Genomic DNA, 21,817 nt, shown 5'->3' with positions numbered 1-21,817 from the left:
TCTTGATTCTATTTAAGTAATTTCTGTGTTTATGAGAATTTGTCCATTTCATCTAGGTTGTCTGTTTTGTTAGTGTACAATTGTTCACAGTATTTTCTCATCTTTTTTATTTTTGTGGAGTCAGTAATAATGTCCCCCCTTTCATGTCTGATTTTAGTTATTTGTGTCTCTCTTTTTTTCTGTCAGGCCAGCAAAAGTTTCTTTTCAAAGAACCAATTTTTGGTTTTCTTGATCCCTTTATTGTTTTCCTATTCTCTATTTCATTTATCCCTGCCGTAATCTTTGTTATTTTTACCCTTCTGCTCATTTTGGGTTTAGTTTGCTTTTCTTTTTTAGTTTCTCCAGGGGTGAGGTTTGAAAACTTTCTTCTTCTCTCTCTTTTTTTTTTGGCATGGTCAGGCTCTGGAAACTGAACCCGGGTCTCTGGCATGGCAGGTGAGAATTCTGCCACAAAGCCACCGTTGCACCACCCAGAGAACTTTCATCTATTTCAGTTTTAGCATTTAGAGCTATAAATTTCCTCTGAGCACTGCCTTTACTGCTTCCTATAAGTTTTGGTATGTTGGTGTTATATTTTCCTTTTCATTCATCTCAAAATATTTCCTGATTTTCCTTGATATTTCTTCTTTTACCCATTGATTGTTTAAGAGTATGTTGTTTAATTCCCACACATTTGTGAATTTTTAGGTTCTCCTGTTACTGATTTCTAGCCTCATTCCATGGTGGTCAGAGAATATACTTTGTATGGTCTCAAAAGGTTTATTGACACTTGTTTTGTGATTCGTTGTATGGTCTGTCCTGGAGAATGACCCACTGTGCACTAGAGAAGAATGTGCATGTTGTGCTTTTGTTGGTTGGCATGTTCTGTACGTGTCTGTCACATCTAGTTGATTTATAGTGTTGCTCAAGTCCTCTATTTCCTTACTCATTTTCTTTTTAGATGTTCTATCCATTATTGAGGGAGGTGTAGTGCATCTCCTACTATAAATATAGTGAGCATTTTCAGTTGACTATGTGCTCGTGTTTTCTTCTCTTCCACATCTGGTTTATCCTCTTTCCCCCCAGGGCAGCAATTTTCCCCTGCTCACTCTGTATGTCCACCCATCCAAACCAGTCTCCCGGGCCCTTATTTCAAGGAAGTACTGGGGTGGGGGAATTTAATCCCATTCATTAATGGGAATAGGTCCCTTTAATGACCTAATTTCTTTGATCCATGATTTTCTTTCAGCTCATCAAGGTGGCTTTGGAGAAAAGTCTGGCAGCTGTGGAAATCCGGAGCATATCTCTTCCTCCTCCTTCTGTGACAGTAGGGGACAATAACAGGGGTCTTCAGGAGGAAATGCTCCATCTGAGGGCAGAGATCCACCAGCACTTAGAGGACAAGAGAAAAGCTGAAGGAGAACTGAAGGAGCTAAAGGCTCAAATTGAGGAAGCAGGATTCTCCTCTGTGTCCCACATCAGGTAGAATATTTCCTCCAAGGAAGGGGAGCCTGCCAGTTGAAAGTTCAACACAGCTGAAGGATAAGCCCTGCTACAGCCAAGGCATTGGATTACCAAGGGATTCCTTAGTCCTAATTCTGGGCTCCGTTCCTTAATGTTTTTATAAATTATTTAGAGAAAATCAATAATATTGGATAATGGTAACCATTTTTTGTTATTTGATTTGTTATTGATCTTTAAGTCAATATAACAGTGCACATTATTAGCTAAGCATATGATAGTAATCGGTAGAACTCTGGTTGTATTTCAAGTGTCCCTCTTTTGAATTGACTGGAACATAGAAGGACTTTCTTGTTACTCATGGTGTTTCTCTGCTGTATGCAGAATTAGCACAGACCACAAGACAGAAGTTATACATAAGCCCCTCTACCCCCACTCAGCTCTCTCTCCAAAGCATGAGTCCTTGATTCATAACTAGCAATTTTAATAATCTCTGCTATTTTATTAGCTTTACAAAAGTGGTAAACAGCTTATCCATGGGCTAGACTCATCACTCTGTCTTTAATGAGTGTTTTCCAAAGGGTGCTTGAGGAACATGCTGATCTGTAGGGCTGATCCACATACTCATTGGCTTCTCGGGGGCATAATCAGCATGGACTCTGAAGGTGTGCAGATGACAGCTTTTAATGCATGCCCTATTGTTTCCATGCCTAGTATGTGCCACCAAAACTACCCTGAACCATATAATAATGCTAGCAATTAAGAGGCTGTTGGAGTGTAACCTAATGTTCTTGTTTCGTAGTTGGGGATACTCACGCCAACAATTTGCTCAAGATTGTTCTTGGCTTAACTCCATGGCTCCAGGTTTTTTAAATTGAAGCTCTTTCTTTTATACTGTATGCCTTGCCAGACAACTTTTTAAAATCCTTCTGATCATTCCAAATGCCAGCTCTTTCCCTCTGAATTATCACAGTATTTTTTTCCTGGTTTAACTTCTAATTAAACTCTTTGGTATATGTAAACTTAGCTGAGCCATCATGGGTAAGAATAATATATCCTTTTTTATTGTGCAGTTGAACCTGCAATTGAGGGTATGTCAAAACCCTCATTAATTAATTCATTTTTTCCTCCAGGATTACTAACATGAAACTCTGATTTGTTTAACTTTCCACCCAACCTTGAGAATTACTGATACTGTAGAAGATAAATCTAATACATAGTCCCACCTTTCAAGAAGATTTTGTTGAGCTTTATTTTCTTTAACTTGTATTATAAGAACAGTGGGGTTTGCCTCCAAATATAAATTTATTATATTAATATTATTATAATATAATATTAAATACTTTCCAAACTACACGTGACCCCTTCTCTCCCTCTTCCACCCCAATATTGGTATAAAATTGGCTCCTTTTCCCCACTGAGAATCTGTCATAACCACTCTGCCCCATACCCATGTCCAGAAGGATTTTCCTCCTTGGTTCACAACAGACAAACTCTGTCTTGGTTTCAGTGCTTCAGGATTTTGAGAAACCCAGTCTAGGCACACAACCAACTGATGATCCCTCAAGTTAGGTTTAACCCATTTCGTTTGCATCTTCTAGCTCAGAGGTTCTCAACTTTGCATGCTTTTGAATCACCTGGGGAACTTGAATAAAATGTAGATCTTCATAGATCTTATCCCTAAAGCACCTTGAACAAGCACCTTATGGGGTTTTGATGTAAGAATTCCTCAAGACCATGTCTAGTACAGCAGGAATGGAATGACTTGCCTGATGCAAACTGTGAGATAACCATACCCTATATATAATTTCATTTAAGCATCCATGAAATAACTCTACTAGGTAAGGTTGTAAGCCTTGTTTTATGTAAAAGGAGACTAAGGCTCAAAATGATTAGGTGAATTGCCTTTTTAAGACTTGATTTTATTGGTAGGAGAAATAAGTAGGTCTAGAGAGTTATGGTGAAAGTTAGTCGACTTAGTGAATTGTAGTTACTCCTCATATATGAATATTTTATGTGGCAGGCACTTGAATATGCACTGGGGATTCAGGGTGAACAAGACAGACAGAGTCCCAGTTTTCTTGTAAATTATCTCCTAATACAGTAAAGCAGACATGAAGCAAATTACAAAACTACATATTAATTTTAGTTGTGATTAGGATTGTTTGTTACTTATATGTACCTAGATCCCAATTTATCACCCAGTGTTTGAAAACTATCTGATAACAATGAATAGAAATGTAGAATCCATGATAATATGTTCATCCCAGGCAAGGTCCTTTTATTCTTTTCTTAAAAGTGGAAGTATTGGTTTATTCCAGAGACCACTGAAAATTAGAACATGAGGCTGCATGGTATGGGTAAAGAAAACTAGATTTGTGTGTTTTGAATCCTAGATTTTTAGTGATAGTGCAGCCACCAGTTAGTTGTGGGAGTGTAAGCAAGTCTTACTTTTTCTTAGCCTTGTTTTACTAATCTATAAAATAATGGAATTTTCATGGGTCTCTGAGATTGTTTCACACTGTGGGGTGTCTCTGAGTCTGTGATGGACTCAGATGTGAGTGAAAGGGACCAAAGACCAGATCTTGGCCTACGATTGTGTCTGTTTCCTGCAGGAACACCATGCTGAGCCTTTGCCTTGAGAATGCAGAGCTGAAAGAACAGATGGGAGAAGCAATGTCTGATGGAGGGGAGATGGAGGATGACAAGGAGAAAGGCAAGGTGATGGTGGAGACTGTGGTTGCCAAAGGGGGACTGAATGAGAGTGGTCTTCAGGCTGAATTCAGGAAGCTCCAGGGAAGACTGAGGAGTGCCCACAACATCATCAACCTCCTTAAAGAGCAGCTGGTGCTCAGCATTAAAAATAAGAGTAGTAAAATCACTCCAGACCAACTTGTGCACCTGGCCAGAGAGATGGACAGAATGAACCCAGGGCTGGTTTGTTCACCTGGGAATCATCAATGCCAAGAGGAGGAGCATACAACTATGAGGTCCTGCCCCAGACCCCAGAGCCTCGATCTTGGAGCTGTCCTCCCACTGGATGCCCTCCAAGTAAGTGTGGAGGTAGCTGGAATGAAAGATACTTGGAAAAGGGCTGGATATGTCAGTAGTTACTTTAAACAGTAAACCAGGAGGGGCCAGGGTAAGGCGCCATTTGCACCAAAAGCAGTAATAATAATATTACGCATACTACAGCCTTTAGGAAGGCTTTTACAGCATTGTCTCATAGAATATTTCTTGAGTATTCATTTTTCAGTTAACATACTATGCATTGGGCTACAGTGGGCAGTAAGACCTGGTCTCTGCTCTTCAGGTACTCCATGTGGTAGAGAGAAATGGCACAACAGATTATTTCAATGGGATGTTTTACCTGCCACAATAGAGGAATACATTGGGTTTTAAGGCAACCCATAGGAGTGGTGTGTAAAGACCTCTCTTTCTTCTTAGCTTCATTTTCATCACAGCTTCCCACAGCTGTTTGTTCCTGGGCCTTAGAAGTTGTTCATAATGATCCTCTTAAAAGAAGGGGACTTTCTGAGGATTCAGTAAGATTGGAAAGCACAGAAGATTCTGAGAGGGCTACCAGGACAGCAGTACTGGGAGGGATGAGTGGAAGTTTCCACAACTTCACTTTTTAACCATTGAATGAACATTTACCAAGAACTCTTCCATAGACTCATATAGTGCTATATGCTGTGGGTAGAGAGATGAATAACTGTATCTCAGTCCTCAAGGATCTCTGTCTGGAAAGCAACTAACTGCTTAATGTCATGAGAAGTGCTGAGACAGATAAATGAATAAAGTGCATGGGGTTCAGAGGGGCAGTGGCTGTCCTACACAGCGCTGGCCTCCATGAGTATCCTGATCCCGGGCTGTCTTCTCTTATAGACGGATGGCCTTTCTCAAGCCAGTGACCCTGGGCCTCAGTCAGAATTCACCCTCCCAGGAGCCACTAAGCACCTGCGCTCACAACTTGCACAATGCAGACAACACTACCAGGATCTCCAGGAGAAGCTGCTGATATCAGAAGCCACTGTCTTTGCCCAGGCCAACCAGCTGGAGAAATTCAGAGTCAAATTTAGTAAGTTTTATAAGTTCTCCATCACCAAAGTGCATGTCTTCTCCTTGAGAGACTATATACTTTGGAAATTTTGCTTTTCACCCCTAACCTCAAAAACAAAAAACAACAACTTAAAACTGACTATAGTCCTAGAATCATGGAAGTGGGTAATTTATTTTCAGTTTGCAAATGGCCATGAAGAATAAAGGAATAAAGTAACAGTTCAAGATTGCTGTGAGTGTAGGGAGGAACTGGGTTAAAATGAAAGTTTGTTAATTTCTTCTAAGGTCAATTAACTGCCAGGCCTCTTTCAAGATATGCTAGTCTCTTCTGCTCCTCTTTGTAACACATCGGATTCTATAAAAAACATAGCATCATTGTTGGTATAAAATCAATACTGTCTAAAAGAACTCTCTTCAATGATGGAAATAGTCTATGTGACTATTGAATAATTGAAATGTGACAATTGACACTCGGGAATATTACATTTTATTTAACTTTAATTTTAAATAGTCACATGTGGCTAGTGACTACCTTTTTGGACAGCATAAATCTAGTTGTCTTGGGACTCTAATTTAGTTCAACATAGTTCAAAAATTTACTGAGCCCCTGCAGATAAAGTACCTACTAGCTTCTCTGGGACTTCTAGTGATGATAGTATGAAATATCCAGCGTACAGATGTCTGGTCCCAATGAAGCCTAGGTTTTCTGTTGGTGATTTCATCAATAGAAAGCATAGGCTCATCCTGGTTGAGGGAAGTTGTGCTCTGTAGATTAGCCTGTGTCTTCTCCTACATGAAACCAAAGAAGTTCTTTCCCACTCTGAATCTAACTCCTCTTCTGCGAAGGGCAGGCTTTGTACCACTGAGTTTAAGTGTGTTTGCATGAAGTTCAGGTAGTCTGTGACATGCACTCTGTCTGTCTAGGAGCAGGTAAATCCTTGGTGAAGCAGGTCAGCAAGCAGGTCCAGGTGGACCTCCAGGATCTGGGCTATGAGACATGTGGCCGAAGTGAAAATGAAGCTGAGCGGGAGGAGACCACTAGTCCTGGTAAGAGCACATGTTATGGGGCTTGTCCTCTCTCCCTGAAGTCAGCTTTCACCTTTGGGTCCTGTTAGCCAATCCCACACCTGATGAGTTTTGGGAGTGATGGGTTGTTGTGACCAAAGGGGACACAGGATCAGAGAGGACCAGGAATGTTGGAGAATTCTTGTCCAAAATGAGCCTCACTTTGAGGTTGAATTTCTGCAATTAGTTTTCCGTTTCTACTGTTTTAAAAATAGTTTTATTCTATTGCTTATTATAGAAAAAATATACTAAAGTCTACTTATTAATGTTGACATAAGATAAATATGTGGAAATAGATAAACCATAAGTTCTGATAAAGGGTTTTCCATTATAATAGGGCTATATTCATGGGGCATCTCCGAAATGGAGAAGAGGATAAAAGTACTTATGATCTCTCTCACACTTGAGACCTTGTAGCGTGGTTGTTACAAGCAAAAACCCTAGGGTCAGTCTGGTTGATTCAAATTGTAGTTCGTTAACTTCCCTAAACCTCAGTTTCCTCATACATTAAAATGTAATAAAGGAATATCCTACCCCGTTGGGTACTAATGTCAATTAAATGAGTAAACTTGTAAAACACTTGAAGACAGTGCCTGTCACCTGGTAAAACACTATGTATTAGCTCTTGTTTTTCCTCCACTGCCCTAACAGCACCCTTGTTAATATACTCATCATGTACTTCTTTGAGGTATTATTTTCCTATGCTTATTCTGTTCACATGGTTTTAACCAAATAAACTTCTAAATCTCTGTAATATTTGAGAATTATAAAATTTGCAATTGTAGGTGTTCCTTATCCTACAATTCTTGTGGACTTCCCAAATATTTAAGACTTATATTAATGGCTTACTTAAGAGGTATCCATGGCTGTGGAAAGGGCACATGACTTTGAAGGACTGGAATTCTGCCTTTGCCACATGCTAATTTCAGTAATCTACAGAAGTTAGTTTACCTCTCTCTGAGCTTCGGTTTCCATATCAGTAAAATAGAAAGTAGTCACACCTAACTTGCAGGGCTCTTGGGAGGATATGAATTACTGTGTTTACATGCCCAGTACAGTGCTGGGTGCTAAATAAAAATATAGCTCCAACTTTTGCTCTAGTAATTGTTGTCCCAGTGGCTAGACTTGCCTCTTCCTTGAAGGCAGTGGCTATAGCAGATGCCCAGCTTTTATTCAGGAAGGTGTGTTTGTCTTTTCTCAGAGTGTGAGGACCATGAGAGCCTCATGGAAACAGTTCTGACAGAGGAGCTGTGTTCTGGACAGGGGCGCCTGGGCTTGGCACTGAACAGACTCCCCAGGAAGAAGGCCCTCGAGAGCCAGCAAGGGAAGCAGGAGGAGTACCAGGAATACGGAAAGTCAGAAGACATCTCTGCTCTACAGCAGGACATAAAAGTCCTGAAGGTCCAGCTGCAGAACTCCAGCAAGGTCATTCAGAACCTCAAGAGCCGGGTTCGGTCACTGTCAGTTACAAGCGATTATTCATCTAGTCTGGAAAGGCCCCGAAAGATGAAGGCCATTGGCACCCTGAAGGGGTCCTCACCTCACAGTGCCACAGATGAAGATGAGGGGTGGCTATCTGATGGCACTGGGGCTTTCTATTCCCCAGGACTTCAGACCAAAATGGATCTGGAGAGTCTCATCCAGAGAGTGTCCCAGCTGGAGGCTCAGTTCCCAAAAACCAGACCAGAAGGGAAGCTGGCAGAGCAGCTGAGATCAGTCTCATGGCCTTGGTAAGATGTGACTGATGATGGGTAGGTTTATGCTTGAAGTGGGTAGCCCATGCCGGTACAAGAGAGAACCCGTCTCTCTTCTGAGGTACACAGAAGGCAGTTATTGAAATGGTAGTCATATGTCTGCAGAAAGGACACATTGGCAAACAAAGGGGCATTCGGTGTGGTCCAGGGTCTGGTTGATACCAGGTCTATGGGGTTTCCTCCAAGGAATATCTTAGTAAAGTTACAGAATTAGTAAAGTATCAGTCAGACTGCCTGAGTTTGAATTACAAGCTGTGTAAACTTGGACATGTTATTAATCTTCCTCAGTCTCAGTTTCCTTACTTATTAAATGAGGATAATAAGAGAACCTATGTGAAAGGGTGGTTATTAGATTTAAGTGAATTAGTAAAAGTGTTTAGGATAGTGCCTAACACATATTAAGCTGTCAATATTATTTACAATAAATATGATTATTACTGATAACTTGGGTTGAAAAACTCTGGTTATACACCATTTAGTTATATGTTCTGTTTATCTTTTTTTTGAGTAGCAAGCCACTCCACAGCTTAGAGGCCTCAAACAATAATTTATTATTACCTCTTATGGTTCTGTGGGTTACCTGCACTCAACTAGGTGGCTTTCACTTGGGGGCCCTCAAGTGGTTGCTGTCAGGTGGAAGCTGGGGCTGGCGTCATCTGGAAATCTTGGCTGGGCTGACATCCAAGATGGCTTCTTCACTCTGATGTCTGGTGACTCAGTGCTTCTTGCCATCTCTCTTTCTCCATGTGAGAGGCCATGTCTCCTGACTTGGACTTCTCACAGCATGGTGTCTCAGGCTAGTTGCACTTCTGTATGACCTTTGGCTTCTAAGAAGCAGGAAGCAGAAGTTGCCAAGCCAATTAAGAGTTCCTGTTAGAATTGACTTAGTGTCATTTCCATTGTATTATCTTGGTTAAAGTGGTCACTGAACCCATCCAGGTTCAAAGGGGTAGGGAATACTCTATCTCTGGACGGAAGGGTGGCAGTGCAGCATTGCAGAAGAATACGTGGCATTGGAGATGGTATGATGCCATTGCTGGAAAACACTGTCTGTTGCAGCATCATCGCATAGAAGAAATTTGAGCATCAGATGATGGTGTTTGAAATAAAAGTCATGAAAGGTCCCGTCCAGATTTAGGATTAAGTAATTCTAAATATTTATTAAGTACTTATTGTGAGTCCACAGTATACTGGTGCTATAAGAGATTGAAAATATGGCATTGTTTTTACTCTTATAGTACTTATGACCTGTTTTTGAACATGTGGCAAACAAATAAAATTGTTCAATACAATAGTTTCTCACAGTATAATTTACTTAAGCTCATGGTTTATACCCCAGAATTAATCTCATAGAAATCTCTGTAGAAACTTCTATAACTTATCACTCACCCTTTTCTATTCTTACTCTTTCTTCTTCTTTCCTACAGTAGGAAATATGATTCTCTGATTCAAGATCAGGCCCGAGAACTGTCCTATCTGCGGCAGAAAATACGAGAAGGGAGAGGCATCTGTTACCTTCTCATGCAGCATATGAAAGATACAGTAAAATCTTTTGAGGACCTCCTAAGAAGCAATGACATTGACTACTACCTGGGGCAAAGCTTTCGGGAGCAACTTGCCCAGGGAAGCCAGCTGACAGAGAGGCTGACTAGCAAACTCAGCACCAGTAAGTTGGCCACAGGGCTTGGGAATTCTCTGTCACTCCCACAGTTCCCACCACAGGGCCGCCAAACCTCTGCAAGCAGATTTTTAACCCAGGGGTCCACTTCATCTCCTTGAGGCCATTGCAGGATCAGGGCTGGTAGGTGGGGAGGAATTAGGAGGAACACACAGGGTTGGAGATGCTGTAATTACAATTGCAGAAACTTTCTCACTTGTGGAATGTGAGCTTTAGGGAAGAAGGCAGCATTATCCTTTCTGCCAGGGGCTGAAAGGGCAATGAGATAGGAGTTTACTATAGTGGAAAGAGCATGAGTTTAGAATTGTAAGACCGAAGCTCTAGCCTGGGTGCTGCTAATTAGCTTGCTCTGGGAAAATGAGTTATCCTTTCAGTCCCTGTGTTTTTGTTGACTGTGTGATCCCCATTTACTGCTTGGTAATGTCCACAAATGTCCTTCAAATATGGATAAAGCACCATGCTCTTGTGGACAGGATTTGGGTACTAGATGTTATAGGACCTGGTCTAGAAATACAAGTTATTACTGAGGCCCTTTAGTGGGAGAGAATTTCCTGAGAGTACCTGAGGGCCTACAGCAGGAAGAGACTTGTAGACCAGCCATTCCATCTCTGGTGGCAGGGATAGAGATGAGATAAGATTCTTTGTCATATCCTCAAGGCAAAAGTGGGTTCTACATGAAAGCTTGGAAGGAACGCACATCTGGGGACCAGTCTTGAGGCAAGACATGGAAGCTGATGTGTTCCAGAGGGTAGATCTGATCAATAAGTCAAAAGACATTTTACACTTTTTGCCCTGATTCAGGGGAGAAGAAATCATGATGATAATTCACATTTTTAGGTCTGGGAAAGTTTGCCTGGTGGGACGTCAGGAAAGTCTGCTGGGCCACTTCCCTAAAAGCACAACCTGAACCCCCCAGAATTATTCTTTCAGAGGATCCTAGATGCACAGCAGTGTAATCACTTTTTTCCAACTTGTAGGCACCTGAGTGTGTAAAGTGTGAGGTGGGACTTGATTTCTTACTGTTTCTTTCTGAACTTGATTTGCAGAGGATCATAAAAGTGAGAAAGATCAAGCTGGACTTGAGCCATTGGCCATCAGGTAATTCAGAATATATTCTGGCAAGAAAAGCAAGAATAGACCAAGGGACCATGAGTGGCTGAAACTTTATAAATTGGGATAAAAGAAAAAGGATGATTGTAATGAATTCGTTTATTCATTACCATTTTAACCTTGGTTTTAAGGGAACTCTTTATTCCCTTCTGTTGGAATTCTATTGATTTCCATTTGCTAGATTAACCTACCAGTAAGTGGCCTCAAGTCAGACCAATCCAAGTGAACTAAGCTGGTTTCAGGGGTCTCTCCTGTATCCCCCCTGGGTAAATGAAGACCATGTTGAACTTTTACAAGGTAGGTTTGTCCTGAGATGGGTTAACCATTTGTTAATAGCCACTCAGTTTTCTTGCAGAAAAAAAATCATATCACAGTAACTCATGAATGGAGCCTAGCTGTTGCAGAACCTGAGATGCTAGTTTTCAATGAGTCAATAAAGTATGGGCTCAGAGTCAGCTTTTGCCACTAACTTGAGCCTTTTTTTTTCTTTTTCTTCATGTTTTTTAAGCATTTTTATTGAAAAATATCCACACACAAGTACAGTCCAACCATATTATACAATCAGTGGTTCACAATATCGTCACATAGTTGTGTATTCTTCACCATATTCAGTTTCAGAACATTTGCATAACTCCAGAAAATGAAATAAAATGAAAAAAAAAAGAATTCATACATGCCATACCCCTTACCCCTACCTCTCATTGACCCATAGTATTTCAATCTACCCAATTTTTACCCTTTATCTCCCTCTATTACATATATATAATATATATATTTATAATATATATGTATTTACTTATCTGTACATAACCATGTATAAAAGGAGCATCTGACACAATGCTTTCAAGATCATACAGTCTAATTGTAAAAGCTATATATTTATACAGTCTTCTTCAAGAATCAAGGCTACTGGAACAGTTCAACAGTTTCAGGTACTTCCCTCTAGCCACTCTAATACAGCATAAACTAAAAAGGGATATCTATATAATGCATAAGAACAACCTCCAGGATAACCTCTCAACTTTGTTTGAAATCTCTCAGCTGCTGAGACTTTATTTTGTCTCATTTCACTCTTCTTCCTTTTGGTCAAGAAAGTTTTCTTATTCCCATGAGGCTGGGTCCCAGCTCATCTCAGGTCCCACATTGCCAGCGAAATTTGCACTCCTAGAAGTCATGTCCTGCCAAATTAGCTTAGAGAGACAGGCTACATCTGAGCAACAAAAGAGGTTCTCTGGGGGAGACGCTTAGCATAATTATCAGTAGGCTTACTAGCTTGAGCCTTTACATAGTGCTTCTCAGACTGTCTGTGGTAAAAGGCAACATGTTTCTTTCTGATTTTGTTTATATTAATATCTGATCTATCACAGACATATTTGTTGTCTGTACGTCAATCAACAAGATGATCCCATTCATCATGCTCTTGGATGTGCAGTGATGTCAAATTGCTCCATTTCTGAATGCTTACTTCCACTTCAGTGCTTACCTAGTTAGGGATTGGTAGCAAACAGTTCTATTGAAACTGATCCAGGGCCACACTGGAGAGTAGTGCCTTGGAGAGCTGGCTGAGTGTCTTCAAGTGCTCAGTATTTTATATGGCCAGTGCACTGGGGAGTGATTTTCACTTCAGCCTCTATACTCCGCCTACTCTCTACCTCTTATAAGAGATATGATATTTTGATATCTCTGCAGAAATAGTCACCTTGGTTTATGTGGCTTTTCCCGTGTGTCTAAACCAGTACTTAGTAGTTGTATAGGTGCCCTTGATTCATCTGTTGTCCCTCCTTCCCCCATCAGGCTCAGCAGAGACCTACAAGAGAAGGACAAAGTGATTGAAGTCCTACAGGCCAAACTGGATGCACGGTCCCTCACCCCCTCCAGCAACCATGGCTTTTCTGACTCCCACCGTTCTCCTAGCAGCACCTCCTTCCTATCTGACGAGCTAGAAGCCTGCTCTGACATGGACATAGCCAGCGAGTACACCCACCATGAGGAGAAGAACACTTTATCCAGTCATGCAGGTAGCTTCCACTTTCTGAGTAATACTACCTTTATCTAGGCTAAAAGGAGACCCCTGTAACCAGGTCTTGTCGATTAACCTTGGTGTGTAGAGGGCTGAACATGGCTCTGTGAACAAGTACCAAGCACAGGCCTGAGTGGGTCAGGTGTCATTGCTTTGTTCCCGACTCTATGAGTCACCTCTGTCACCGTGGCCTCCATCTGCGTGTACATGCTGCTGGACCCACAGTGAGCCGTGGGGAGGAGAGTGAGGAGATCATGGCAAACTTTCCTCCACCATGGCCTCCCGTGCATGAGTTGGTCTGGTAGATCTCCTTCTTAAGATAAGACTTCTCACCTCTCTGTGATGATTGTGCTACATGCAGTTCCTAAGGCATGTTCGTAAGGAGTGCCGCCTGACCACCTGTGGGTGTCCACAGATGCTGCCTGTCCTCCCTGATATTTCAGGGCTCTGAGCCCCACTCTTATCCTTAAGGTGGTTTGCCTCTGTAAGGCAGTATCAACAACAAGAAAAGGAGCACTGCTAACAGTGCCAACGCTGGGTGCCTCCCTTAAAGCAAGGCCCTAGTCCTGATGCCCTGGTTAAACATAAGGCCAGGATTGCAGTTCTCTCTGGAACACCAAACATTTTCTCTCTTCATGGGTTTTGTAGATTCCATTCATCATTCGAATCATTCTGCTGTGTTGTCTTCTAAACCATCAACAACCAGTGCATCTCAGGGGGTTAAGGTCGAATCCAGTAGCAACTCCATCAGCCAGTCAACCCCCCAGAACCACCCCAAGGAGGCATCCCAGGCCCATCCAGGTATGAAACTGCCAAAGGAGGGGACGGGTAGTAGCTCTCTCTCCTCTCCCTCAGGTGACTGTTTGAGTTTCCTTTAAGAACAAACATTTGTACTGTTATGGCCTACATGCACCACACCCTAGGCAAAAAAGCAGAAGAAGAAGCCTATCCTAATTCTGTAATGGCATCTGATTTTTAAAAAAATATTTTAGAAAATAATTAGCCTATGACCAGCTTAGATCTGCACACTAATTTTAACCAGTGCCTGGCTAATCATTTTTAAGTGAATATTTTCATTCCTTTTTCTCATTTCACCCTGGAGAACAGAGAGGCAAAACATTTCTCGCAGGATTACAGCAGACAAGTAATCATAAGACATTCCCATCTACTGATCCCCTATACGTTACCAAGCCCTGTGCATATGCTGTCCCATGTCATCTGCATTATGATTCCCTGAAGTCGATGATCGTTCTTAGGTCGCTGAGGATCCTGAAGTTCAACAAATTTTATAACTCAGGATAGCCCAGCTAGTGAGTGGTGGGTAGCATTTATCCAAGTCTGACCAATTCAGAGGTGCAGGCTCTGACCACAGCCCCTACAGCCAGGAACTAGAAAGGGATGGTGCTCACCCGATTTGAGCCCTTTGCTGTTCAGCCTTCCAGGTCTGAGGTTCCCCCTCAGTCTTTCTTATCGCCACTTATCCCCAGGTTAAGACATGAGGTCTTTCCCATGAGACAAGATTGCATTCACATTGTACCATAATCCATGAATTTATGAATGGATTGCTAGTCCTTCACATGTATGTGCTGCATATCCTGAGGCTAGTTAGAGGGGCCGTTTCATTTATATGCCTCTAGGGGCGCATGGTTTAATCATAGCTCTGCACCAGAGAAGGTAGGGAAAGAGGAAACCTTGCCTCACCCCCTTCCTTCTGCCACAACTGCCTGGCTATCTTCAAGGTGTTTTGTGGTGAGGTGCTACCAGAAAACAAGGTACTTTCCTTCTGAACCCCCATATCTCCTGAGGACAAGTCAACCAAAACCATAAGGGGGAGAAAGTGTCCTAACTCATCCTGGCCCAAGGCTCAAAGTTTCTAGTCCAGAGTAGGCAGCAGCTGGACTAGAAAATCACAGGAAAAGTTCTTTACCCAGAGCTGTACACAACTTTCTGATTACTTTCTTCAGACAGGCAGAAAGAGCAGAAGGTCAAGCATCTTAAAATCAGAATGTTTCCCGTAGAATGTTTGGGCTGTGTCCCTTGGCAATTTGGCTGTCTTTGCATTATTCCACTGCCATGTGAAATAGTTTCCATAGGTCAGTCTTGGTTTCTGCTCCCTCCTCTCACTCTCTGCCCTATAACTGTTTTTGGGAATGAGGGGGAACAGATTCAAACATCCAAAATACCCAGGCTTCCTAAAGACCTGTCTGTAGATGGGCTGTAGAGTGATCATCAGTGAAGAGTTTTTAGAATGCACGTTTCCAAGCCTTACTCCCAGTGTTATGGTTTAGTAGGTCTGGATGAGGGCCTGCAAATTTGCATTTATTAAGAGGCTTTGTTTAATGTGCAGAGGAATTGCAGGTCATTGTGTCCAAGCCATTCCACCAAGGCCTTTATTTCTCATTTGCTGAATGAAGACTTTGCTTTGGGATTCTAAAGTTCAGAGCCCTGGACCACGTGCATTAATAAAGCAATTTGCCCACGGGCCTAATCCCCTCCTGCCTTCTTCTGTGCATGCCCTGATGCTTTCATAAGAGGAGAACTAGTGTAGGAAGAACTTTGTCCCAGGATTAAAGTTGTGGGAGTGGCACTCCAGGGGCCCTGGAGAATATCAGGCACAGCCACTCAAACCTGTCTGTGCCTGGAATTGCTGAAATGGGGCCCTGGGTAATTTCCCACATAGTGGAAATGCCACTTTGCCTTCTGTAGACAGTCACTCCCAGATGAACATGGATATGTATGCAGGATGGCCCTGGTGGGGAGAAGGAGTGGTCAGCCAGGCCAGCCTCTCTGGCAGCAATGATGGCCCTTGGCCATGGCAGTGATCACTGTAGCCTTCCAGCAACCTCCCATTGAAGAATAGCCATGCCCTGGGGAGATATCTGTCAGGGAGTGGTTTCACCTTTTCAATCTATTACCTATTCTGCCCTCTCACTTTCTCTCTAATGTGTGTCCTCTTTCTCCCCAACTTTGTTTCTAGGCTTTCATTTTAACTCCATTCCCAAGCCGGTTAGCGTTCCCCAGCCTCCATTGTCCTGTGCTCCACCCAGCTTCCTGCCTTTCAGCCCCCCTGGCCCTCCCCTCTTTGGCTGCTGTGAGACACCGGTATTTTCCTTGGCCGAAGCTCAACAGGAGCTACAGATGCTGCAGATGCAGCTGGGAGAAAGTGAGCACCTCCTGCTGCACTTGTGTGTTTTTGACTGCCTGAACCATGCCGTGTTGCTCTGCATGGCTTTGGCTTAACAGCAGGTTAAAAACAGAAACGACGTAGGGTGCATGTTACAGATCAGAGACTGAGGGAAAGTGCTGCTTGCGTTCTTTTTTGAAATGTGTTTACTGGTATTTTTCTGGTGTGGTGTCCAGTCAATGCGTGGGTATGTTCACCCATCAGGCTCTAGACCAGGGTCTCATGCACTGTTGACTGTGTTAGGAACCACCAAGTATGCTGGAGCCCTGAAGCATGGGTGAAATGTTTCCTGATGGGGCACAGGAGAGAGATTTGATGCCTTGCCTGTGCAGGATGAAGTGTGGCCACATTCAGGGGGATTGTTTGCATGGCTATTAATCCTCTGCTGTGAAAGACTTTTAATCCAGATGAGATCTTGATGTCATCAGGGCAGGGATAAAAAGATTTGTGGTAGTGTGATTCAGAAGAGAAGGTGATGGAGCCTCTCATCCTATTTCCTATTTCACAAGTTTCTTCCCTGGCCCTGGATAGGTAGCATGTGGCAGCTAGAGCCAGAGGCACAGACTGAGTGAGGACCGAGTGTGAATTCTGTCCTCAGGCTCCTGAAGACCATTGATTTTATGTAGTCACATAGTTCCTGGACTCTGTGGTCATCTTTCAGAAAAGGTTTAATGTATGTATGTGCTGGATTCCTCACTATAAAATGTTTTTTCTTATGTGATCATTTACAGTTTAGAAAAATAAGAAAAAACTCGCAAGCTTAATTTGCTCTCTAGTAGATTTTTTTAAAAGTGAAAAACCAGAAAGGCATTTAGCATGACCACATTCCATGCCTATAAAGAAGCTTGGGAGTGCTTGAGACTGATGACAAGGCTCACATCAGTCACTGCTATCAGGAAATAAAACCAACAGGATGTGTGTGTGTGTGTGCATGTGTGAGGAGATTTGTAACAAGAAATTGGTTCATGCAGTTGTGGGTGCCAGAAAGTCTGAATTCTATAGGGGAACTGGTATTTGCCAAACTGGACACCATAACCTAGCCAAGCAGTCACATAAAATTAACTATCACAGCATGCAAAGGGTGTACAGTGACTTAAGACTGCAGCTTAGAATTTGTATCCCTGAGTCTCAAATGTGATTTGAGCCAGAGTTTTCTTCTGTCAACACTGGAAATGGATATCCTGTCTACTCTGCCCCCCGGTTTGATTTTTGGAACCCAGCTAGACCCAGACCATTTTTTAAGAGAAGAATTTGTCCAGTTTCCTTTCTGTATGCACTGAGGCCTAAGGGGCTTACTCTTCTGTTTATTATCGTTAAGCAGGGACAGCAATTTAGGGTCTACTTAGCAAAAATGGACTGGTCTTACTTGATTCTCACAAAACTGCTGTGCCAATGCAGGGAAGTAAGTCCTAGGGAAGTGAAGTTACTTGTTCAAGGCCACTAGTAAGTGGTAAAGATGGGCTTGAATCCAGATCCTCTGTTCCCAGTTCCATGTCTTTTCTACCAAGGAAGGTCCTGTTTTCGTGCTCCTCAGAATATGGGACTGAGCTCAGCTAAACAAACTCTGGATGTCCTTTGCAGCTGTGCTATATCACAGTCTTTTCTCTTTGTGTAGGAATTAGGCGAAGTTGCTTGTACCTCTGATCTAAGAAGTTGTTACTTTACCAGTTCTGGAACCAATGATTGATGGGTAACAAATATATCCCATGAGAAATGACAAGAATGTTCTCTACCTTCTTTTTTGTTTTATTGTCTCCTTTCCTTTTCTCTTTCCACTTTTTGCCAGCTTGCCTTTGTCCAAAGTGAAGGATAGAAGGAGACAACCATGCATGAAAAAGGGTTTGTTGATGTGTATTGAATTGGGGTCATATAAAGTCTAAGACATTGATCAAAATTCAGATGGTTCAGCTTTGGTGAGAAAGATGGTAACCCATTCTATTCCTACCAGAAGGCATGGTTCTCTTAGAGGGACCATCACATATCAAAATTCCTTGTTTGCTTTGTACTAAGTTTCCATGTGGGCAGTGCATGACTACTCAAATAACTGTGGGGCTAAAATCTCATTGTTCAAGAGGCTTGTCTGTGTGGTGTCTTTGCACAATATACTCTGTATTGTCTCCCCAGGGGAACTGGGACGTAAGAACACTGGTCATTAGTCCTGATGGATTTAGACCCTCCTAAGCCCTTGAATTAAAAGATAGCTATAATCTAAAATCACTGATTCCCCCCACCCCTTTGCCTTATGTTGGGGTGGAGTTGAAGAAGGTATGAAAGAGGTAGGAAATAATATCTTTTTTTTTGAATTCTTGCTAAAATTTAGATTTTTAAATTTTTCTTTAACTTGCAATGATCTAATGAACATCTAGTATTTTGTAAATTGGGAAAGGAGTGATCTATGTCGATAGTTCTCAAACCTTGCTGCCTATTAATATTTCCTGGTATGATTTTAAAATATCCACTGCCCAAGCTATACCCCATATCAGTTAAAGCAAAATATCTCAGGGTCCAGGTATTAATATATATATATTTTTACATTTTCCAAAATGACTCCAGTATGAAGCCAGATTTGAGGACCAATTACAAATGGGGATTAGAAATTGGCAAGTACCAATTACATTAACCTCTCACAGGAATTTTGCTCTTTTAGAGGAAATAATAAGCTCATTCCTGCTTAGATAGATATTGTTGTGGAGCTAATGGTATACTCTGCTGACTTATAGTGATAATTCCTAGAAAAAAACATTCTTCTGAATTTTCTCTTAAACTTTGGCCCTACCCACTTGCCACCTGCCCACCAATTTCACCCTGTCCACCAACCACTGCCTAGACTGGGCGTCCTTCCATTTAGAAGGAGAGAATTGAGGGTTAGGCCCATTATTTCATAGCATCTTTGAGCTGGGAGTCACCAAAGAAGTATAGTCCTCCCTCACTCCATGGAAGAGTGTTCAAAGTCAAATGATGACATTTTTCAGTTCCTGGAATCATGTTAGGTGAGATCCAAGTCACTAGTTACCTTCCACTGAACCTCCCCCAGCCTCGGCAAAGAGTTCTGCAGTCTGGAGGAATAGAGACTACCATGCTCAACCAGATTTCATGTCCTCTTCCCTCCTCTGACCCCGAAGGAAGACATGGAAACATTAGCTGGTTAGCTTCTGGGGAAGGCAAGTACTCATAGACAAACATAAATTCCTAAATGTTTACTAAATGCTGTTGCACTCTTGACCCTTGATTCTGAGAGCCAGTTATACTTCTTGAACTTTCCTGTGCTCTATCATGAAGAATTACAGTGGGGCCACTGGACTTTTCCTTTCTGTATACTGGTGACTTTCAAATACTTAATCCATTCTCTTCCTCATGGTAGGAAATACGTGGGATAAAAGTGACAGCCTCTACATTATGAATCTTCCCCTCATTGGTACTTCACAACAGACTGGGAATTATGACATCCTACATCTCCCTTTAGTCTCCCTTCTTAGCAGTCACACGCATGGTTATGATCCTTCCCTTCTAATTGTTTCCCACACACATGTCTTTCTATTCAGGTGTCAGCACTGTCCCTCCTACTGCCCCAGCTACTTTACCTACCAACCATTTGGAAGACAGCTCTTCCCACTACCTCAACTCTGCTCAGCCCTGCTCTCCTCTGAGGGGCACCATAGAACTGGGCAGAATTCTGGAGCCTGGGGCCCTGGGCAGCAGTGCCCAGTGGGATATGATGAGGCCTCAGAAAGGGAATGTATCTGGGAACTTATCCTCAGGCTCCTCTGTGTACCAACTTAACTCCAAACCCACAGGTAAGTACAAAACTGAAAGGTTCAGCACATAGAATGAAATTGAATTCAGACTCTACCCATTTTGTACCAGGGCAGGGCTTTAGTCATTCCTCCTCTAGTCCCCAGCTCACTGAGTAGGTATAAAATGAAAGGGCCATATCACACGGGCCAGCCTGAGAACAAGAGTCCACATCAGTGCTTGTCCTCTCTAAGGATATTAGCTCATCCTCCCCACCAAGGACCACAGTACTCTGCAGGCCATGGAAGACTCAGGGACCCACCTCTTGAGTTCTGTCATCCATGGCCTTTCCCTTACTGCTCCACCTTAGAACCTACCTGAACCCAGCCCCAACTTAGACATTTCCAGAATGCCAGGTATAAACATTAGCAGGAACATTCTTCTTTTGGTCAAGAGTTGTTGCAGAAAGGGAGGCTATTTCTACACAGCCTCCCATCCCACACATATATCTGGTTCACAGAACCCAAATCAAGGTTTCCTTTATAACCCTAGCTCTTATGGTCATGACCAACATATATCATACAAAGTGGAAGGATGTAGCTAAATAGCTACATAGCTGGATACAGCTTAGTTCTAACAGCAGGACATAGGTAGTTTTCAGAGAATGACTGGGTCTGAAGTAAAATGGTACAGTTAATGCAGTCTTTTCATTAGCATCCATTTCAATTCTCTTTTCTTGCATCGTTATTCTTTCCTTGGATGTGCTCCTTCCTCCTCTAGTCTACCTAGATCCTTGCAGCCTCTCCTTTCTTCATTCCATATTAAAAGTAATTTGAGGGAAATATGAGTCCCATAGGGGAAGTTTAAGCACATGTACTTTTATGTTAGGCATTTCTTCCCTATAACCCTCAAAGTCATGCCCAGGAGAGGGCCACACCTTCACAGAATGTTAGTCAGGTCTTTCCAGAGACTTCAACTATTTTTCTAAACCATATGGAACTTCCTTATGTTTGCCAGAGCCCTGTGTGGGAGGAGTCCCATGGGGTTTGCTTAGCACTAGGCTGTCCTGTATTCGAAAGGCCTTTTACACTTTAAACAAAGTTACTTGTTTTCTTTGGGTGCTCAAGTGAGAGGATGAAGTGGCAAAAGGTAGCTGATGTTTAGAGATATTGGTGAGGAGCCACTGGTCCTGCTCCATGCCCACCCCCACTAGTTACCAGGAGTCTCAATCCCTCATGACTCTCCATGTCCTTGTGGGGTGGCTGCAGGGGCTGACCTACTGGAAGAGCATCTTGGTGAAATCCGAAACCTGCGCCAGCGCCTGGAGGAGTCCATCTGCATCAATGACCGCCTACGTAAGCAGCTGGAACACCGGCTCAGCTCCACTGCCCGTGGAAGTGGTAGGGAAGCTCAGGTCTTCCTATTTCTGGTCATATTTGGGGAGTTTCTGAAGGGAGAATACTTCCAAGCAGGGCTTCATTTATTTCAAAGCACTTTTGTATGCTTGATTTCACTTCCTCCTTACAAACTGTCCAACATGAGAGTTGGGATAGGTACTACTATCTGATCCTTAGAGAGTGGAATCCCTCAAGACAGAACTAGACCTGGTCCCCTGAGTTGTCTGGCTTCTCATCCCATCCTTAACTTATTCATATACTGCCTACTGAACTCTCTGTGCACTTGTTGAGTAATTGGCAAATGGCAGAGCCCCGGTTTACAAGTCTTCTCCCAAGTCCTTCACTGAGATGCACTTTCTCCCCACTCTCTTCTCC

At 42.5% G+C, this 21,817-nt stretch overlaps 1 protein-coding gene across 20 annotated transcripts in view; it reads left to right on the top strand.

Annotated features, from left to right (window-relative positions):
- PDE4DIP (phosphodiesterase 4D interacting protein) overlaps window positions 1-21,817 on the top strand; it is a 212,731-nt gene that overhangs the window by 174,833 nt on the left and 16,081 nt on the right. For 14 of the 20 annotated variants that reach the window (XM_077119707.1, XM_077119716.1, XM_077119715.1 and 11 more), the window contains 12 exons: window positions 1,229-1,461; window positions 4,056-4,491; window positions 5,329-5,521; window positions 6,427-6,549; window positions 7,769-8,297; window positions 9,749-9,987; window positions 11,046-11,097; window positions 12,904-13,127; window positions 13,778-13,930; window positions 16,107-16,292; window positions 19,856-20,107; window positions 21,314-21,445. In XM_077119707.1, the coding sequence (XP_076975822.1) occupies window positions 1,229-1,461; window positions 4,056-4,491; window positions 5,329-5,521; window positions 6,427-6,549; window positions 7,769-8,297; window positions 9,749-9,987; window positions 11,046-11,097; window positions 12,904-13,127; window positions 13,778-13,930; window positions 16,107-16,292; window positions 19,856-20,107; window positions 21,314-21,445 (2,752 nt within the window). The remainder of the gene's footprint in view (window positions 1-1,228; window positions 1,462-4,055; window positions 4,492-5,328; window positions 5,522-6,426; window positions 6,550-7,768; window positions 8,298-9,748; window positions 9,988-11,045; window positions 11,098-12,903; window positions 13,128-13,777; window positions 13,931-16,106; window positions 16,293-19,855; window positions 20,108-21,313; window positions 21,446-21,817) is intronic. The other 6 variants (XM_077119717.1, XM_077119708.1, XM_077119703.1 and 3 more) reach the window with 3 other exon arrangements.

This window comes from Tamandua tetradactyla, chromosome 11 (assembly GCF_023851605.1).
Source record: "Tamandua tetradactyla isolate mTamTet1 chromosome 11, mTamTet1.pri, whole genome shotgun sequence".
Lineage (NCBI taxonomy): Eukaryota > Metazoa > Chordata > Mammalia > Pilosa > Myrmecophagidae > Tamandua > Tamandua tetradactyla.
This window is presented reverse-complemented; position numbering and strand designations above follow the sequence as displayed.